General features: G+C 39.1%; 1 protein-coding gene across 1 annotated transcript in view; it reads left to right on the top strand.

Annotated features, from left to right (window-relative positions):
- Positions 1 to 20685, top strand: part of LOC127658993 (alpha-1,3-mannosyl-glycoprotein 4-beta-N-acetylglucosaminyltransferase A-like) — a 71979-nt gene that overhangs the window by 37745 nt on the left and 13549 nt on the right. Inside the window, exons 5-8 of the mRNA XM_052148592.1 lie at positions 11892 to 12025; positions 15792 to 15838; positions 15946 to 16059; positions 19047 to 19122. Of these exons, the coding sequence (XP_052004552.1) occupies positions 11892 to 12025; positions 15792 to 15838; positions 15946 to 16059; positions 19047 to 19122 (371 nt within the window). The remainder of the gene's footprint in view (positions 1 to 11891; positions 12026 to 15791; positions 15839 to 15945; positions 16060 to 19046; positions 19123 to 20685) is intronic.

Raw genomic sequence — 20685 nt, 5'->3', positions numbered from 1 at the left:
TGAGAAAAAAACTTGAAATTACATCCGTAACATGCCAATGCAAAATTTCTGCTAGATATTTCCTTGGTCCTTGTCATAGTTGTGTGCATTATGTATCAGATGGTCAGTGAACTTCCTGCGGGTGTGTCATCTGAGACTGATCTGGCTAATTGACACCATAAGCCTGAAGCTGTAGTGCTCTTTTGTGTTGAGCTCTACTTTGTTCTTGTTTGTATGGCACATTGTTCCGCACTATACAGTACCAGGCGGGATGTGGGTTAACGACAGATGAGTTATGTTAACGACTACATGGCTTTATTAAAAGCAAACTCTTATGCATGGGCAGCCTGTAGTGAATGACGATATCCTTGGATGACAATAATGACATTAGAGAATGTCAATAAAACCTTGTGTGACTGACCCGTCACACAAGTAGCTTGTTTTTCTGAGCATATGGGAAAAACCGAGAGAATACATTGTTTTTGGAACACCAGAACCCACCCATGATATCCCTCCCACCACCCCAAATCCACAGACGGACATCCCCTGCTGGCTAACTGTAATCTCATTGTCCTGTTTCCTAGACTGTCTGTAGTGTGGCAAGACTGTGGTGGACTCGTGGTCTCATGCCCGAGCCTGTGGTCCCTTTTCTATCGATGAGATCGTGGCTTAGGGGAGGCTATTAATAGATCAGTAATTGGGGACAACTTCTTCTATCCAGACCGGAGAGACTCTGCACCCTATACCACGATCACCCCAATAGATGTTGAAGATGAGAGAAAGAAAGGTCTAAGCTAGAAGCGAACATTAGGGAATGAATACATTTAACACTTAGGGCTGTGCGATATAGCTCACATAATCTATGGTGAAATGTGCCACACACACACATTCTCCTGCACTGACGTGATCAGGAACCATTCAACTTTAGCCACTCTTTCCTAATTTCAGGTGCAGAACTGGTAGAATGGAGCAGAAGAAGTTGTGTGCAGAAATAATAGACTTATCTGTCCAGCACTTTCCTCTTCACCTTGGTCAGGGCCAAGGGTGCTATGATGCCTTGCTGTGGAGGCAGTCATGCATTAATGAAAGATAACCACATGTGATGTCACAAAGTCACGGAAGGAGAGAATGAGGCGTTTTTGCTGCTTGGTTTAAATTAGTGCCCGACCGATATTATCAGCCAATAATAGCCTTTCACCTATATATATATATATATATATATATATATATATATATATATATATGTATGTATATGTATATATATGTATATGTATATGTATATGTATATATCGGTATCGCCATATATGTTTACCGATATGTGCAGATATGAAAAGTTTTTCTTTACATAATGCAGAAAACAATGCTTTAGATTTAGATTTGTGCCTGTAAAGGAGTTCAATGGGAAGGAGGAGGCGAGAACTGGCTTGGCAATGTAAATAATATTTTAATGAATAACTTAAACCAAAAGACAAACACACACATGACGGACATGTCCGTAAACTACCTCTCTCTCGTCCCACCACCGTCTGCCATCGGCCTTTTTATTTAATTAGCCTGATAAGGGGCCGGGTGTGTATAATCCTGACCCAGCCCCACCCTCCGCCCTGCCACAGTGTCATAACATCATTTATCCAGCAAAGCGCGCTCCGACTCCACTGTGTACAGAGCTGATCTGACGGTGGCTCTGCAGACAGGGCGTAGTTAAGCGGTGTCTTCTCTGTAAATTGCTAACTAGTTTGTTTATGAACTTTCCAGTATATATTTCCCAACGACCCCTTCATTTACCCTTTTCAATGTAACTAATATAATGTTAACCCTGTCCCTGACAACCATGTCACTCATGTTTATCACATCTGTTTGTTATTTTAGCCAGCTATAATTTGTCAGTGCAGTCAGTAACATAGCAGATTGAAAGGTAAGCAGAGCATCTTTTTGCAGCTCAGCAGACAACGGTGTGGTGGTGGATTGTATCTGTTTAGTGTTGATTTCACACTATGTTGCTACCTAGTTGGTGAGATGCAATGCTGGTCCATCTTTTACTTTCTGTGACAACAAGCTTATAGCTAACTAGCTAGTCACGTAGCTAATTTCATACCCTACAGCTGAGTGGAAACTAATGTGTAAACATGTATTCACCAAACAGTTTTGTTCAGGATTCACTGTTTGTTACACCTTCAGCCGAACAATTCCAGTTGCTGCATTTATAAAATTTAATATTTAAAAGTCTGGTTTTCCACTGTTGAAAGTTTCCCCTGAACTTGTATTGCAGAATATGGTGTAACACCACTGCCACTGTTTATCTCCTGTCTCGGCAGGTGTACTTCTTGTTTTACAACCTGCCCCTAATTGACTGGCAGGATTAAAACGGTCAGCATTTGACTGATACTTAACAGTACTGATGTTTATTTAGCTATTTATTTTATTTATTCTTTATTTTAGTGGTCAGCATTTGACTGATACTTAACATGCAGCTATTTATTATATTTTTATTTATTCTTTATTTTCTCAGTGGTCATTTCTATCATTTGTTTAGCATGTATAATAATAATGTCAAATATTCTTTGATAAAAATATTTGTTTAAGAAAGCAGCTTTCTGCAAAATCGGTGAACAATCCACATAGAAAATGTCTGTTTTCATTCCAGCTCTAACATTAACTATATCGGCCACCATATCGATAATCAGGGATTTCCCCCATCTAAAATCGGTATCCGTGTCATTCTCAAAAATCCCATTTCGGTCGGGCTCTAGTTTAAGTAATGCTTTTTTGCACTGGGAAGGAAGTTTTGTTCTGAAACTTGCAGTATGTTTTTAATAGTATAAAATCTTTTTCAATAGGAAAATCTGATTCCTCGTGTCTTGACACTTTTAAAACATGTCAATGCTCTCATGCTTGAAAGTTGCAAGACAAAGAAGAATTGTGAAACTAGTCTAATAACACCTTAATGGCCAGATAAAAAGCACATTTAAGATGGATTTAATGTTTCCAATGTTACAATACTTAATTTTATATTACCTGCAAAATCACTATCAATATATTGTGAATAAAGCATTATCTCACGACCAAGAGTGCTGTATGGCCCTATATCAGCAAGCATCAGCCCGAAATCACTCGGCCTGTGGCCGAATCACAGCCATGCTTGATATTAGGAAATGCAGCAAGATGTTAGTGTGTATTGCTTTTATGCAACAATTCAGTGAACAAGTAAATAAATAAAATTATGAAAGACTAAGGTATCCTGTTCGCAAGAGTCATTCACTATGCTGTAGAAACCGTACTCCCCTCCACCATGTTGAATGTTTACATCTCCTCCCAACATGGAAACTCAGCGTCAGTTGTGTCTCAGGTGTGATAAGCCTTAAAGGGTCATGAAACACCCCTCTTTCAGCTCAAGTCTGCCTCTCATCCATTTTGAAAAATGCAATTCAACTGGGCATGGATAGCTGTGAGATCAAGGGCCCCTCCCTCCCCTAGTGGGTGGGGCTGGGCAGGGAAGAAAGAGTGGGGCAGTCTGCGCTCACTTAATATCAAGTATGACGAATTGTATGATTTGTATATCTGGCAAAGTTAAAGTCTAACTAAATATGTTGGATGCCATCTGTTTTTTCCCTTTAAGTATCACAACACCCCTGTTTCAGCACAGGTTAATTGATCCCGGTTGACTATCCAGTTTGAAGTGTTGTTCATGTGGTTTAATGAATAATCATGAGGTTCTCCTAGGATAAGGCTACACAGTCACATTAATAATTATGAGACACTGATGACACAAGAATGCTCTATAGCAGTAGTTCCCAAACTTTGAGGCACTGTACCCCAAAAACACTTTCACCTGCCTGAAGTAACCACATGTGTGACCGGTGTGATTCCTATATTAAGTGTAAATTTGACTAAATTAGGTTTAATATCAGTATTATTTGTCTGTCTGTCATTTACCTGTGAATAAAGATAATATATTACTATAATAATACTTGTACATTTATCAGTCTTCAAGAGTCCAGACCAGTTATACAAAAACAAAGATCAAATTTTATACATATTGTTGCAGCCAACTCTCAATATGACCCATATGTATAGCCTTGTGTATGACACATGAGGACTCGCCAATCAATGAGAAACTTGACCCTGTCTCTCACTCATAATCTTTGTCAGTCTCGGGGACAGTGTGGCAACAGCAGTTATCAGGCTTTTCTCCAAGTTGATTCTATTCCTGTGCTTGGTCTTGATTATCGTCATAGATGAAAATGTCACTTCACATAAATATGTAGAGGTGCGAGTGCTCTGATAGAAAAGCACTTACTTCATCATGCAGCTCAATATCCTATGTAGTGTTTTCATTCTCGATAGCCAACGTACGTCAGTGTGAAGCAGTAGCTGCTGGTGCTCAGTCCCACTGTCATGACAGAGCCTGTCAAACAATCTGTGATTCAGAGGCCTGGACTCGATAAAGTTAATCACTTTCACTGCGTCATTCAAAACATCATGCAACTCAGGACTCATTCTCTTGCTGGCCAGTTTCACCACACCATCCGTGCACACACGAGTACGGGATTTCCAATACAGATCCAAGACTTAGCCACAAGTAGCGACACAGCATATGAGGCTTCCAATGCTGTTGATACTGCAGTTGCAGTATCAACTGCGGTATCTTTAATTTCTCTTGACTTCCATTAAATTCTGACAGCTTTCTATAGAAAAACTTGTCTGTGTTACCCATGCAGGAAAGATGCTTGGTAGTGAGGTACCGTTGTGAATGGGCTGGTTTCATGCTATTACAGTGCATCCGGAAAGTATTCATAGCGCTTCACTTTTTCCACATTTCGTTATGTTACAGCTTTATTCCAAAATTGATTAAATTAATAATTTTTCTAAAAATTGTACAAACAATACCTCATAATGACAATGTGAAATTAGTTTGTTTGAAATCTTTGTGTGGCGTGGGGACGTGGTCATGTGTCGGTCTGCGGGAGAGAGAGAGAGAGCGGTAAGGCTTGTCACCTGGTTTGTAATTAACCCTAACACCTGTGTCTTCTTATAGTGATGCGGAGCGAGACATAAGAGGAAGAGAGAGAACCCTGAAGCCTGACCATGTCCCCATGCCACACTTTGCAAATTTATTACAAATAAAAAATGAAATAAATCACATGTAGATAAGTATTCACAGCCTTTGCTCAATACTTTGTTGAAGCACCTTTGGCACCAATTACAGCCTCAAGTCTTTTTGAGTATGATGCTACAAGCTTGGCACACCTATTTTTGGGCAATTTCTCCCATTCTTCTTTGCAGCACCTCTCAAGCTCCATCAGGTTGGAAGGGGAGCATCGGTGCAAAGCCATTTTCAGATCTCTCCAGTGATGTTCAATCGGGTTCAAGTCTGGGCTCTGGCTGGGCCACTCAAGGACATTCACAGAGTTGTCCCATAGCCACTCCTTTGTTATCTTCTGTATCTAGCTGTGTGCTTAGGGTCGTTGTCCTGTTGGAAGATGAACCTTTTCACCAGTCTGAAATCCAGAGCGCTCTGGAGCAGGTTTTCATCAAGGATGTCTCTGTTCATTGCTGCATTCATCTTTCCCTCGATCCTGACTAGTCTCCCAGTTCCTGCCGCTGAAAAACACCCCCACAGCATGATGCTGCCACCACCATGCTTCACTGTAGGGATGGTATTGGCCAGGTGATGAGCGGTGCCTGGTTTCCTCCAGACATGACGCTTGCCATTCAGGCCAAAGAGTTCAATATTTGTTTCATCAGACCAGAGAATTTTGTTTCTCATGGTCTAAGAGTCCTTCAGGTGCCTTTTGGAAAACTCCAGGTGGGCTGTCATGTGCCTTTTACTGAGGAGTGGCTTCCGTCTGGCCACTCTACCATACAGGCCTGATTGGTGGAGTGCTGCAGAGATGGTTATTCTTCTGAAAGGTTCTCCTCTCTCCACAGAGAAATGCTGGAGCTCTGTCAGAGTGACCATCGGGTTCTTGGTCATCTCCCTGACTAAGGCCCTTCTCCCCCGATCGCTCCATTTGGCCGGGCGGCCAGCTCTAGGAAGAGTCCTGGTGGTTCCAAACTTCTTCCATTTATGGATGATGGAGGCCACTGTGCTCATTGGGACCTTCAATGCTGCAGAAAGTTTTCTGTTCCCTTCCCCAGATCTGTGCCACAATACAATCCTGTCTCGGAGGTCTACAGACAATACCTTGGACTTCATAGCTTGGTTAACTGTGGGACCTTACATAGACAGGTGTGTGCATTTCCAAATCATGTCCAATGTGCGTGTCATGGCAAAGGCTGTGAATACTTATGTACATGTGATTTTTATTTATTTTTTTTTGTCATTTTTTATTTTTGCAAATAAATTTCAAAGATTTCAAACAAACTTGTTTCACGTTGTCATTATGGGGTATTGTTTGTAGAATTTTTATGAAAATAATGAATTTAATCAATTTTGTAATAATGCTGTAACATAACAAAATGTGGAAAAAGTGAAGCGCTTTCTGGATGCACTGTATTTGAGAGCATATCAACACAGAGGAAACACAGTGGCTGAGGTGGCTCCGTAGGTGTGAATGTGAACCTGAAGAGGACATACTGTTCATGAAATTGACGTTACTTTGTCTTTTCAACTTTCTTCTCTCCACATGTTCACTTGACCTGCCTCTAGCATTGTTGCTGCTGGAAACAGTGCATTTTTTCAGCCAATAATCCATAGCTAGTGTCTTTCTTCTACTCAAAGCTAGCTGCCTGTTACCTGAAATCGTGAGTGAATCTGGCAAGCAGCCGTGGAGGAGCGAGCAAGTGTCAAATGGCGGGAAGTGGCCAGGGTGAATAAAAGATACACAACGAAACTAAAGTAAAAAATTGTCCTATAAATACAAAATAAACGAGAGATTTCACTCCAGTGACCTTAGTAAATGTTTTCATGAATATTGAGATTGAAATAAGTTGAACATATGAATTGTTTGGAAATATTTTTCCCATTTTGAATTTGTTTTGCACATCTTTGAAAATCTTCTCACGTACACACTGGGGAATGCCCACGTACCCTTAGGGGTTACACTGTGAAACACTGTTCTATAGTACAGGGACATGTCACATCACGTGACGTTGATTTTAAACCTGAAATATGAATATAGTGTAAAAAATCCCTAAATTAACCACTTATGTCTTAAAATTTTAATTAATGAATATGTAACACATACATATCTTGTAATGTCTCAGAAAATGTAGTTTAGTGTTTCATGACCCTTTAATGCTGAAGCTGTAGTCTAAGCGATCAAAGAGTGAGAGATAGTGCTGTTGACTTCAAAGAAACTGCCAAGTCAACTGGCTCAAAACATAAAAATGACATTTGCTGGCTAAAATATTTAACATCAAAGGGATAATTTAAAGGAAACACATAGCTCTTGAACACATCTGCGCTGCTCTTACACTTTAGTTTAGAATGCCACAAATGAGTGATACAAACATTTAAGCATTCTTAAACAATTAGTATTTTTGCAGTGTCTCATCCAATCAGATTCGAGGACCGGAACTAACTATTGTATAATATACGATATATCGCCTAGCCTTATACAGTTCAGGGTTGCAGTAAAACCCCTACTGTCTCACACATACACTCGCACTCAATTTTTCACTTCAGTAAGGCACTGTAACATCCCTTGAGACCATCTGTATATAAATCTACCGTAGTCTAAACTCAAGGCACGTTGAATGGCTCTGTTTCAAAGAGCTGAATACAGAATGTATACTGCTGCTGCTGAGAAAAGAAGAGCGAGGATTCAACATTACATTATGTAACGGAATGCCTGAAGGCCAAACGCTACTTTTGTGAAAGAGAAGAGGTTGCGTAGGAGAGGATGACTTGCGTTGACTTTTTTGTGCCTTTCACTTTTTTGTTCAGTCTCTCAGGTGCTTTGTCTTTCTGTCTGCTAGGCTTCCCCTTTTAAGTGCTCTCTCCCTTTCTGTCTTTGATCTTCAACCTTCTTTACTCCTTCACCACGTGGTGTTTCGTATCAAACACGTTTCTCCTGCCTTGCAGTGGGAAGCAGTGCAAAATGGGGACATATTTTATTATCTTCTGTTTGGTGCTGATGAAGTGTGACAGATCTGTCAGCCTGCCACTCAAATCAGCTCACTGTATAACACACGCAATGCACACACACACGCACACACATACACCCCAGTTCAACCTCAGTGCTCATATGAAAAGTGCTCCTGTCTGTTGCTGACATTTTGTCAGCTTGCTTGATTTATTTTGGAGTAGGCATGCATATCACTGACTTGATTTTTGGTTGCCTTTATCATGTGGAGATGATTCAGCATCAGATTCTGATAACATTTCTCCCAAATTCCAAATAAAAATATTGTCATTTAGAGCATTTATTTGCAGAAAATGACAACTGGTTAAAATAACTGTAAAGATGCAGTGTTTTCAGACCTCCAATAATTCAAAGAAAAGAAGTTTGTATTCATTTAAAAAAAAAAAAAAACAATACTAATATTTATACTTAGGAAGGTTCCGAAATCAATATTTGGTGGAATAACCAGCTTTCATGCATCGTGGCATGCTTTCACATTGCTGTTGGGTGACTTTATGCCACTCCTGGTGCAAAAATTCAAGCAGCTCTGCTTTGTTTGATGGCTTGTTACATCAATCTTCCTCTTGATCACAATCCAGAGGTTTTCAATGGGGTTCGGGTCTGGAGATTGGGCTGGTCATGACAGGGTCTTGATGCGGTGGTCCTCCATCCACATCTTGATTTGACCTGGCTGTGTGGCATGGAGAATTGTCCTGCTGGAGTTGGGGAACATTGTCAGAGAAGGAAGCAAGTTTTCTTCCAGGATAACCTTGTACGTGGCTTGATTTATGCGTCCTTCACAAAGATGAATCTGCCTGATTCCAGCCTGGCTGAAGCACCCCCTGATCATCACCGATCCTCAATCTGGTCATCTAGTGGTTAGATGGAGACCTGAATATACCTGATACAAGGTATGTTCAAGCCACAGTGTCTCGCACCCACTGTTAAATTTGGTGGAGGATCTGGGGGTGCTTTTTCTGCAAATAAATGCTCTAAATGAGCATTATTTGGAATTTGGGAGAAATGTTGTCAGTACTTTATAGAATAAATTAATAATATTCATTTTACTCACACACATACCTATAAATAGTAAATCCAGAGAAACTGGTAATTTTGCAGTGGTTTCTTAATTTTTCCATATATATATATATATATATATATATATATATATATATATATATATATATACACTCACCTAAAGGATTATTAGGAACACCTGTTCAATTTCTCATTAATGCAATTATCTAATCAACCAATCACATGGCAGTTGCTTCAATGCATTTAGGGGTGTGGTCCTGGTCAAGACAATCTCCTGAACTCCAAACTGAATGTCAGAATGGGAAAGAAAGGTGATTTAAGCAATTTTGAGCGTGGCATGGTTGTTGGTGCCAGGCGGGCGGTCTGAGTATTTCACAATCTGCTCAGTTACTGGGATTTTCACGCACAACCATTTCTAGGGTTTACAAAGAATGGTGTGAAAAGGAAAAACATCCAGTATGCGGCAGTCCTGTAGGCTGAAAATGCCTTGTTGATGCTAGAGGTCAGAGGAGAATGGGCCGACTGATTCAAGCAGATAGAAGAGCAACTTTGCCTGAAATAACCACTCGTTACAACCGAGATATGCAGCAAAGCATTTGTGAAGCCACAACATGCACAACCTTGAGGCGGATGGGCTACAACAGCAGAAGACCCCACCGGGTACCACTCATCTCCACTACAAATAGGAAAAAGAGGCTACAATTTGCAAGAGCTCACCAAAATTGGACAGTTGAAGACTAGAAAAATGTTGCCTGGTCTGATGAGTCTCGATTTCTGTTGAGACATTCAGATGGTAGAGTCAGAATTTGGCATAAACAGAATGTGAACATGGATCCATCATCCCTTGTTACCACTGTGCAGGCTGGTGGTGTAATGGTGTGGAGGATGTTTTCTTGGCACACTTTAGGCCCCTTAGTGCCAATTGGGCATCGTTTAAATGCCACGGCCTACCTGAGCATTGTTTCTGACCATGTCCATCCCTTTATGGCCACCATGTACCCATCCTCTGATGGCTACTTCCAGCAGGATAATGCACCATGTCACAAAGCTCGAATCATTTCAAATTGGTTTCTTGAACATGACAATGAGTTCACTGTACTAAAATGGCCCCCACAGTCACCAGATCTCAACCCAATAGAGCATCTTTGGGATCTGGTGGAATGGGAGCTTCGTGCCCTGGATGTGCATCCCACAAATCTCCATCAACTGCAAGATGCTATCCTATCAATATGGGCCAACATTTCTAAAGAATGCTTTCAGCACCTTGTTGAATCAATGCCACGTAGAATTAAGGCAGTTCTGAAGGCGAAAGGGGGTCAAACACAGTATTAGTATGGTGTTACTAATAATCCTTTAGGTGAGTGTATATCTCATGTATATATATCTCATGTAGCCATTCTGTACCAGCAACTAATTAAAAAAAAAATACAATAATAATAATAATATTTGAAAGGCAAGATGCATCGAGTATCATTTTGTAATCTAATCATTATCCTTTGAATTGTAATCGAATCGTGAGGCCTGTAAATTCAGTGAATTCACACCTCTAGTGCACACAAGTAAAACAACAGCAATTCCATGTAGCAAGTGATGGTAAAAGGACCTCTTGCAAAGCAAACCAGATGGGACTTATGACAAAAATAAAGTACTTTGCATCCTTTGTAATTCAGAATTTTACCACAGAAGCACGTCAAGCCTTATAATCCAAGCACACGATAAATGGCACTGATGAGGGACTGCTGCGCAGCTTGTTGGAGTTCTCCCATGGAAGCAAGCTCTGCCAATGCTTCACTCAAAGTTCATATCATTTCAACTTTGTATCCTTTGCTGTGGAGATTTCGAAGCTTCAGCTGTTGATTACCGGAGATTACAGATGAAGTATCATTATATGTTCACTGCCAGTGCTCAAAGCAGAACAAGACAGCTGTGTACGGAAACTTACTATATCTGTCATGACCCATGTCTGGACATGACCAATGTCTGCAGCACTTTTAATGTCGAGTTCAAAGCAGCTCTTGAAACCCTGATGCAAATCATGTGCATTCCATATTCAAAGTGGATAGCTGCAGCCTGGCGGCAGATTAATATTATGGAACATGAGGGTTAAAGAGATTTAAATGTGCATTGTAATGAATGCTCAACCTATGGTGTACCAGTTCTTTCAATTAGTTCCACATAGACTTTGTAAAATGTTTAATCTTTCTTGAATTGGGGGTACTTTTGTGCATTTCCATCTTTTTCTGTGGAAAGCTTTCTTTGGAATATGTTTGTAAAAATATGTTGTTACATTTTTGTTGTTTTTTTTCGTAAAAAGGAAATAAATGCATTTTGACAGGAAAAGAAGTATATGTAGCATCAAATGTTAATATGTTAATATATGGGGGATATGTTAATGTTACGGGATATGTTTTCATTAGATTTAGCCATTTCAATTTGTCCATCTTGCTTACTCATGATCTTTTTTTTTCATTTAATAGAAGCCAGAATTTAATTGTCTCCATGATGCTCCGAGATTCATTATAACAGAATAAAGTAATGCATTTGCCCTTGGCGCTTCCATATGCGTCTTTTATTTCTAGGCTTTACTTCTGTGCCACTATGGTCTCGCCTTATTATTTTAGATTTGATCCCTCCAGACACACAGATCCTCAATCAAAACCAGTGTCAAAAATTTATTGTAATAAATAAACTTATTTCACATTTTTTATAATAGTTTGTCAATAGTTTGGCTCAGCAATGACAGTATTAAATGCTGGTAATTTGACTTTATGAGACTTAAATTGAGTTTTTGTTCTCTGTCCCACACAGTTTCCATGGTGATGGGCATCCCAACCGTGAAACGGAAAGTGAAATCATACCTGTCAGAAACGCTGCATTCTCTCATCGATAAACTCTCAGCAGAGGAGAAGCTTGATTGCGTCATCATTGTGTTCGTGGGAGAGGTGAGCATTCTCTCCACTTGAAAAGGTGTTTGTGTTTGTGTGAGGTTTGTAGCTGGCTCTGTTTTCCTGTGTGAGAAATGCCATGATAGATCACTCATTCTAAAGAATTTTACTGAGCCAAGCTCCCAAACATTGATCAAACCGTCATTGCCCTTAGTGAAGGGTTGAATTGGGTCATGGGGGTTTGCTTGTTGTTAGTTTCCTCATTTCTACACATTGAGGGTGGGTGGGTGGTTGGTTTACAATGAGTACATGGGTAAAACCGCTTTTATGTAGGGCAGAGAAACAGGAAAAGACACGCAGAGATACTTGTACACAAAGATTCACATAAAAAGGATATGTAAGAAAATCAAATCTACAAAATGAACAGAATAAGAAAATTAAATTAAAGCAATAAGATGATAAAGAGAAATAAGAATAAAATGCACATTTTGAATTCTGGTTTAGTTCTGGTAATCTTGTATTAATAATGAGATATCCCAAATATTTTTGTGAGATGCTGCAGAAATAAAATAAAATACAATTATCAAATTAAATCTATGAGTAAATATTGAGACATCTACCCTTAAATTGGTTTTGCTATGGTGGTAACCAAACCACTTTCAGCCAATATACCAATTAGAGCCCGACCGACATAGGATTTTGAGACCATAACTGATACCGATTTTAGAGGGGGAAAGTTCACATATTACCGATACGGTGGCCGATGTAGTTAATGACTGAGCTGGAATGAAAACAGATATTTTCTATGTGAATTGTTCACCAATTTTGCACTGATATGACAACGCAAAGGTACTCGGAAGGCTGCTTTCTTAAACAAATATTTTTATCAAAGAATATTTGACATTATTATAATAAAAATACAATAAATAACTAAATAAAAATCAATACTGTATGTTTAGTATCGGTCAGTTGCTGACCATTTAAATAAAGAATAAATACAAATTATAGCTAAATAAACATCAATGCTGTATGTTTAGTATCAGTCAATGGCTGATCATTTAAATACAGAATAAATTCAAATATAATTATAATTTCTTAAAGTACTTTAAAGAGTTCTCATCAAAAAAGTCCTCCACATGCAGCAATGACAGCTTTGCAGATCCTTGACATTCTAGCTGTCATTTTGTCCAGATACTCGGGTGACATTTCACCTCATGCTTCCTGTAGCACTTGCCACGCACCTTACAGTTTAGCTGATCCCACAAAAGCTCAATTGGGTTAAGATCCATAACACTCTTTTCCAATTATCTGTTGTCCAATGTCTGTGTTTCTTTGCCCACTCTAACCTTTTATTTAATTTGTTTTTGGTTTCAAAAGTGGCTTTTTCTTTGCAATTTCCGCGGGTCTTAAAAAGGTCTTGTATCAGAGCAAGTCTTAAATTCATAAGGTCATGGTATTAAATGTTGTATGAGGGTGAACAGATGTCCCGTTTTGAAGAGGTGTGTCCCGGTGTCCTGACAATTCTCTAAACATAGTGATTATGTCCTGGTTTTGGCTGGTAGGCTCACTGATTTTTTTATACTTACATTTAATGTACTAAATTTCCTTCTCACTATTATCTTTGGTAACGTTTGCAGAGAAGAGAAGCAATTTGGAAGCATTGCACGTTGATCTGGTGCAACAAAAATCTGTGGTTTGAGGTTCGGTCTTGGGTCTGATGTTCTTTATCTGGTCTGTCATCATGTATTGCTGTGGCTTTCTGGAACAATGGTAGTCATTAGTTATGTGGTGGGTTAGTTAAGAGGGCAACGTCCATTGGCTGTGCATCTTAAGAACCACTAATGAGGGTCTTGTGTTTAAGGGAGGATATCCCTTTCACATTACTCGCTGTAGTTTTGTTTGGTCCCACAGACAGTGTTGGGTGAGACAGTTCAGTGAGAACAGACACAAATAGTCTCTTCAATTCCCATATTTTTTCACAATATTTACTATGTTGTTATTGCATCTGTATTGAGTGCATGTGTTTGCATGTACACTGTATGGCCCAAAGTATGTGAACACCCAAACACTAAAGCTATATGTGCATATTGAGCATTTAATTTCAAACTCTTGGGCATTAATCCCTACCTATGCTGCTGTAATAGCTTTCACTCTTCTGGAATGGCTGTCCACTAGATGTTGGAACATGGCTGTGGGGATTTACCATTACCACACAAAAGCATCAGTGAGTTCAGACACTGATGTTGGGTGATGGGGTCTGGCTCACAGTCACTATTCTAATTCATCCCAAAGGTGTTCATTAGGGCTCAGATCTTGCATTTGAACAGGCCATTTAATTTCTTCCACACCAGGCTCTGTAAACCATTTTGTAATAGACCTCACTTTGTGCAGAGGGATATTGTCATGCTGGAAAAGAAAAGAGCTTCATTCAACTAAAAATGTTTGTCTAAGGCGGTCCGAATGTCAGTGATTGTTCCTACGCCCCTCACTTGTGATTCTGTCAAACCCCAGTGCTTTTTGGTAATTAACTTGCATCATCACAATCATGCACATGATGGAGAACAATGCAGGTCACTGTATTTGTATTTTTTTATTAATTTGATGTGATTATACACATCATAGTGAACAACATTTACGCTTTTAGGTGTCGCATACCATAATTCAATAGTTATACATGTCCAGGAGAAGGCGACTCTATCAGATGCTCAAAAAATATATATTTTTTGAGGACACAGCTGGTTGCACGCTCACTCATGCATGTGTAAATAAAAGGCACCTCACCTCTTTTGTATCCCACAACATCCCCCTGCCACTCAAATTGCACTCACATATTTTTTTGGTGATGTCATCATGCTTAAATCTGAAAACAATACATGCACAAGTCGTTTTACTTCCTGAACTGGTGCGGACACAAGAACAGGTTGCTTTCTCACTGAACTATGCTGCAGTTCCATTTCAAACAAACTCAGATCACATCCTACAAACTCTGGTTTCGGTACCACTGTCTGCTCCATGGTACGCAAAACAACTTTCACATTACCAACTTTTTTATGTAAACCGTGCTCTGTTTTGGACTAAACTGCCAGTGTGATGAGACTGCAAGGCTGTATGATTGATGCTGTGCACCTGTTACTAACGGATTTAGCTGAAAATGGAAAATTCTCTCTTAATTTACTCACCCTCATGCCATCCCAGATGTGTGTGACTTTTTCTTCTGCAGAACACAAAGAAAGATTTTTAGAAGAATATTTCAGGTCTGTAGGTCCAAACAATTCAAATGACATTTTGTAGCTCCTCAAATCAGGTAAAGAAAACATAAAGTAATCCATAGGACTCTAGTGTTTATATACATATCTTCAGAAGCAATATAATAGGTGTGGTTGAGAAATGGAACGATATTTAATTCCTTTTTTACTCTAAATCTCCACTCGACACATTCACTTTCAGATGTAAAAGTGAAAGTGGAGATTAAGAATATAAATGGACTTAAAACTGTTTCTCACCCACACCTGTTACCGGTATATCACTTCTGAAGATATGGATTTAACCACTGGAGTCATATGGATTACTTTTATGTTTTCTTTATGTGAATTTTGGAGCTATAAAAGTCTAATCACATTCACTTGCATTGTATGGCCCTACAGAGATGAAATATTCTTCTAAAAATCTTTATTTGTCTTCTGCAGCAGAAAAAGTCATACAGATCTGGGATGGCATGAGGAGAGTAAATGATGAGAGAATTTTTCTTTTTTGGGTGAACTATCCCTTTAACCTTTTGTGGAGTAGTGTACATACTAAGTGCTTTATGTTTGCTTCCTCACAGACGGACATAGATTACGTAAACAGTGTGGTTGCAGGCCTTGAGAAGGAGTAAGTGACATCATTTCTTCTAGGACAAGTTGAATTTCCTTGAAGTGTCATGTAACCTAAATGTGCTGATGGTTTAATTCTTGACATTGTTTGTCGTTCTCCATAAGGTTTTACACAGAACTGAATTCTGGGTTGCTGGATGTCATATCGCCCCCTGCCAGCTACTATCCAGATTTCAACAACCTCAAAGAGACCTTCGGCGACTCAAAGGAAAGGGTGAAGTAAGTATGCAGAAAGTATTAATCTCTCATTGCACCAAGACTGTGGCTGAATCTCACATTGCATATTTTTACAGCACACTAAAAGAATGTTCTACACTTGTGATGGCAGGGTTCCAGACTGCGACCATTTTTTGAGAATGTGCGAGTTCAAATTTTATGTGGTCGCATTTGTGCGAGTGGACGCTCGCGCAACAGAACGCCGTTGTATCAACAGCAGCTGCTGCAGTCCGTAACTTATGTTCAAAATGAACGAGTACATCATGAATCCGTTTTCCAAATCGTGTTTTTGACTTATCCTGAATCACTACGGTACGCCTATAATAAGTGTTTATATTCGGACTATTTTATCCCGGGCTCGGCTGCGATGTTGCCCAGTGCCTGCGTGACTCGCCATAGACATTAACGGAGAGAAGTAGCTCCGGCTACAGTGTTCTTCCGCAAGAAACGTGCAGTTTATTTATAAGCAACGTACACGTCACGCGCATTGCACACTGATGGTGAAACGCGCCAATTCCGAATTCAAATGAAAAGGTCAATTGCTGAATACTAAAAAACAAAGTGTGGAAGTCAAGGATGCTGGTGGAAAGGACCAGCCAACGAGCCAGCTCACAGACACAACTGATGACGAGAGCACAGGTGCGGACAGGGAGGAACCGAGTGAGCAAAGGAAAAAGAAAAGGCACAACTTCCAGCAGCAATGGCTTAGACAGTACCCGTGGTTGCGATACGAGGCTAATGCCATGCATTGTTTGTACTGTAAACAGTGTGGCCCATCCATTGCAGGTCATTCTAAATTTGTTACAGGGTCTACGCAATTTAAGATTGAGTCTATTAAACTGCACAATGAAAGCAAAAAACATAAAACCTGTAGGGACCGTGAGAGAAATCGCTCTAAGGTTGACATTTATTCACAACCAAGGCGACAAAGGGTTGAACAGCTGTGAAGACAGTTAAATTATATATCAAACATTAAAAAACATAAATGTTTTTATAATAGTTTTTTTTTTATTTGATAGTTAAAAGATTAAAACATTTTGCTAACATGAGGTCTTGTGTCACTGTCAGTCTTTTTACATCAGTGCAAAACTAGGGTATGCAGATAAGACCACTATTCATTAGCATGCATTGATTAATCCCATGGCATGTAGCAGAAAAAAAAAAAGGTGCAACCAAATCATATGCTGGTGCGACCAACTGAGAAAGTTGGTAGCACCAGTGGAAAAGTTAGTCTGGAGACCTGGATGGGAAAGTGCATACTTCAGGGTATGCAATAAGACACTACGCCTGTATTGGTACATACTACTATGACATAATATTAGCTGCATCCAAATGTATGCTTTGTTTATGTAAAGTATGCCAAAAACAGAATGCCAATGGGTTAGGGTGTCCGAATCCTCAGTATTCAAAAAGAATAGATTTGAAATACCCGGATGACCCACTATTTCTGTAGAGATTCTGAAGGGCACATTAACTGGACACTTTACTGTCCCATAATGCCACTGGAGCTATGGAGACGTCACATTAAAATGCTGAATTATACTAGACCGACGGCTTATTTCAACTGTATGTGAAATATATATGCCAAGAAAGATGTTTCTTAAATTATAATTGTGGTTGTTTAGCAAAAGCAGAGTAGAATTTGGTGTTACTGTGTAATATATTCATGTCACAAGACAATTCACACATTCCTGATCGAAGTATGTCAGGGATGTATTCATACCACTCGCCTGCACACCAAAAGAAACCTACCGGCCGAGAAGTGCTTTCTTCATCAAATGTAGTAAATACTTTGATAGTGTACGATTTAGGACACAGCAGTTGTGTTTGACCTGCTTGTATCATATTGTAAGTTGCTGTGACCATTGCTGTGGCATGTAACAATATTCATGTGCTCATAGTTCTTATAGGCAGTTTCTGTGGTGAGGGTGAAATAAAGTTTTGATTAGGCCATATCTCAGATTTCAGTGCTTGAGTCAGTTTACTGTCACAAATGTTGACTGTCCTCAGAAGACTCCACTTCTCATCTCCTACTCTATCTAAATCTTTTATCCACAGCTGTCTCGATTTAATCTCAATCACTCTGGGTAAACTTCTTTTTTTTTTTTCTATCTAGTTGTCATCCTCCCTGTTTCATGGTCAGAACTGTGTTTATGATAAAGACGGAATAAGAAAGCAGAAATGGATTAAAAAAAAAAATTCTGGCCATGAAACTGTATATAAAGGAATATTCTGTGTTCAAGTTAAGCTCAATCAACAGCAAATGTGACAATGCTGATTTTCACAAAAGTAAAAAAAAAAAGAAAAAATCGAGGTTACTTTGAGGCACTTACAATGGAAGTGAATGGGGCCAATTTTTGGAGGAAGAACGGTAAGGATTGACACCGGTGGAAAACACTAACAGTGTGTTTGCAGTGTGAACAGAGAGGGATATAAAAGGAGCAGTCCAGTCCTCCGGAGGGGGGAGAGAGAGATGCACAAATCTGCGTGTGTGACTGTGTTTGACATGCTGCTGAAAAGCAGAACATCTTGTGTAGAATGCTAAAGTGTGTCATATAAAAGAGTTATGTGGGACATTTACTCGGCCCTCGCTTCCTCCATTATAAGAAAGAAAGAAATCTGTCACAAGGGTCATGGTAAAAAAAATTCCCACTGAAAAAAGTTGTTAGATGACATGCAAGCCATAACAGTTGTTTTCCTCAGACTGCTGATATGTGTCTTGTTTGAGTTGCACACATCACTTGATGAGGGTATTTATAGCCTCACTCAGCCCCTATTTAGCTTTTTAAGTGTGTTTTTTTCTGTTTACTGCCTCTGTCAGTCACACTCATCTCACGCACACACACACCTGCCATCTAGAGATTCATTCACGTCAGTTAGCTGACTCATTGCCAGGTTAACTTGCACATTTAGCCTCAGCTCTCAGATTGAATATGTACTGTTTATCTCTTTTTCTGATGTGTATGATGTAATTCCGTGTTTCTTTGTAGATGGCGGACCAAGCAGAACTTGGATTATTCCTTTCTAATGATGTATGCTGTAAACAAAGGGGTCTATTATGTCCAGGTAATCAAATCATCAAGTTTAAAGATGTGTGTGATTTCAACGCCTCTACTTTAGCGTCACCAAACGGAATTGCAAAAATAATGTTTTCAAACAGGTTTTTGAAAAAGTTGCTGTGTTAGGCTGGTTGGGTCACTCAACATGCAGAGCAAAGTTATTTTTTATTTTTTTTTTTAAAGCATGACAGAGACCAAAAAAAAAAAAGCACCTATGAATATCTTGTATGTGTTTGCCTCTGCATGTTGTGACAGGAGAAATTTGTAAAACAAATGAAATACACCATCACCTATAAACCTTTCAACGATCTGCTGCATGATCTCCTAAACATACTCGCACATTGATTGTGGTGCAAAATATACAAATTTCTGAATAATGGCCTGCTGTTTATTACAATATTTTCGTCCCATCCCTAAATTTGTAAAAACAAATGGGTTTATAAGCAGAAATATGGAGCCTGCCTTGTATTGTTGTTAAAAGAATAGTTCACCCAAAAATAGAAATTACATCATTTTCATCATATTTTATGTAATGAATATCTCAATCCATATTATCAATACAATAGCAGTGGATAGTGGCTCACTTTAAAGTTTAACCTCCTGAGACCCCCGCGTGACTGCTGTATGCATTTTCCATTTCCTTTTTTGATGTGTAACTAGTAGCATCTGATAAACAAGCAAAAAAAAAACAAAAAAAAACTTCTAGTGCAAATAGTTTTCCAAAATGTATATGTCCACCTATGTGGACCACGGGGCGAAGTAAGAAATACCAAGCTATAGAAAGTATATAGAAAGTTTTTATTTTTTTCATTAAATAGTTTGTCCAGGAATGTTAGTTTTTCATGTTATTGAGACATTATTGATGTAACAGCTGATTTTCTATAAAGCTGAGTTAATATTTCTTATAAAACTTTAATGGCCAGTATAATCAAATCACTGCCATCCATGTTAAAATAAATCTAAAACTGAATCTTTGTACTGATTATCACTGTCCCATGTCTGCCAATCATTGGTCCAAACATCATCTGCAGCCTGAAACTGAACTTTTGGCCTGATTTTAGGAGTGAACACACTTAGCTGAATAGATAGCTATAGGATGCTCCCTTGCTCCCTATTCAGTGAATGACTTAACCTCCAGTGTGCTGTCTGTCTGCACTGGTCTCAGAACAGTCAGAAGTGCACTTTATTTTCATCCTAACTCCATATAAAGCCTCTGAAAGCAACATTTTTCAGCTTTTACATGAATACATTTATTCTCAATGTGAAAATGCTCAGTAAATATAGGAATGCAAAGATGAAGCAAAATGACCCACATTGTTTGATTTTTTTTTTTACTTTACTGAGGGAATAAGGTCCCATTTTCCACATATGCGCACTTCATATTTGCCATCATGCTGACATGTGAAAATGTTATAAATTTTTTTAAATGGCATATCAAGCGAAACTAGAGACACTACTCTTTACAACCAAATAGGTTTCAATAAAAAAAAACTTGAAGTTCTTACCAGAGGCACTTTTGTTGGCGCTGCGCCCATAGGCACGCTTCCTGGAAATCAACGGCATGCTGTTG

This window comes from Xyrauchen texanus, chromosome 18 (assembly GCF_025860055.1).
Source record: "Xyrauchen texanus isolate HMW12.3.18 chromosome 18, RBS_HiC_50CHRs, whole genome shotgun sequence".
Taxonomy (NCBI): domain Eukaryota; kingdom Metazoa; phylum Chordata; class Actinopteri; order Cypriniformes; family Catostomidae; genus Xyrauchen; species Xyrauchen texanus.
This window is presented reverse-complemented; position numbering and strand designations above follow the sequence as displayed.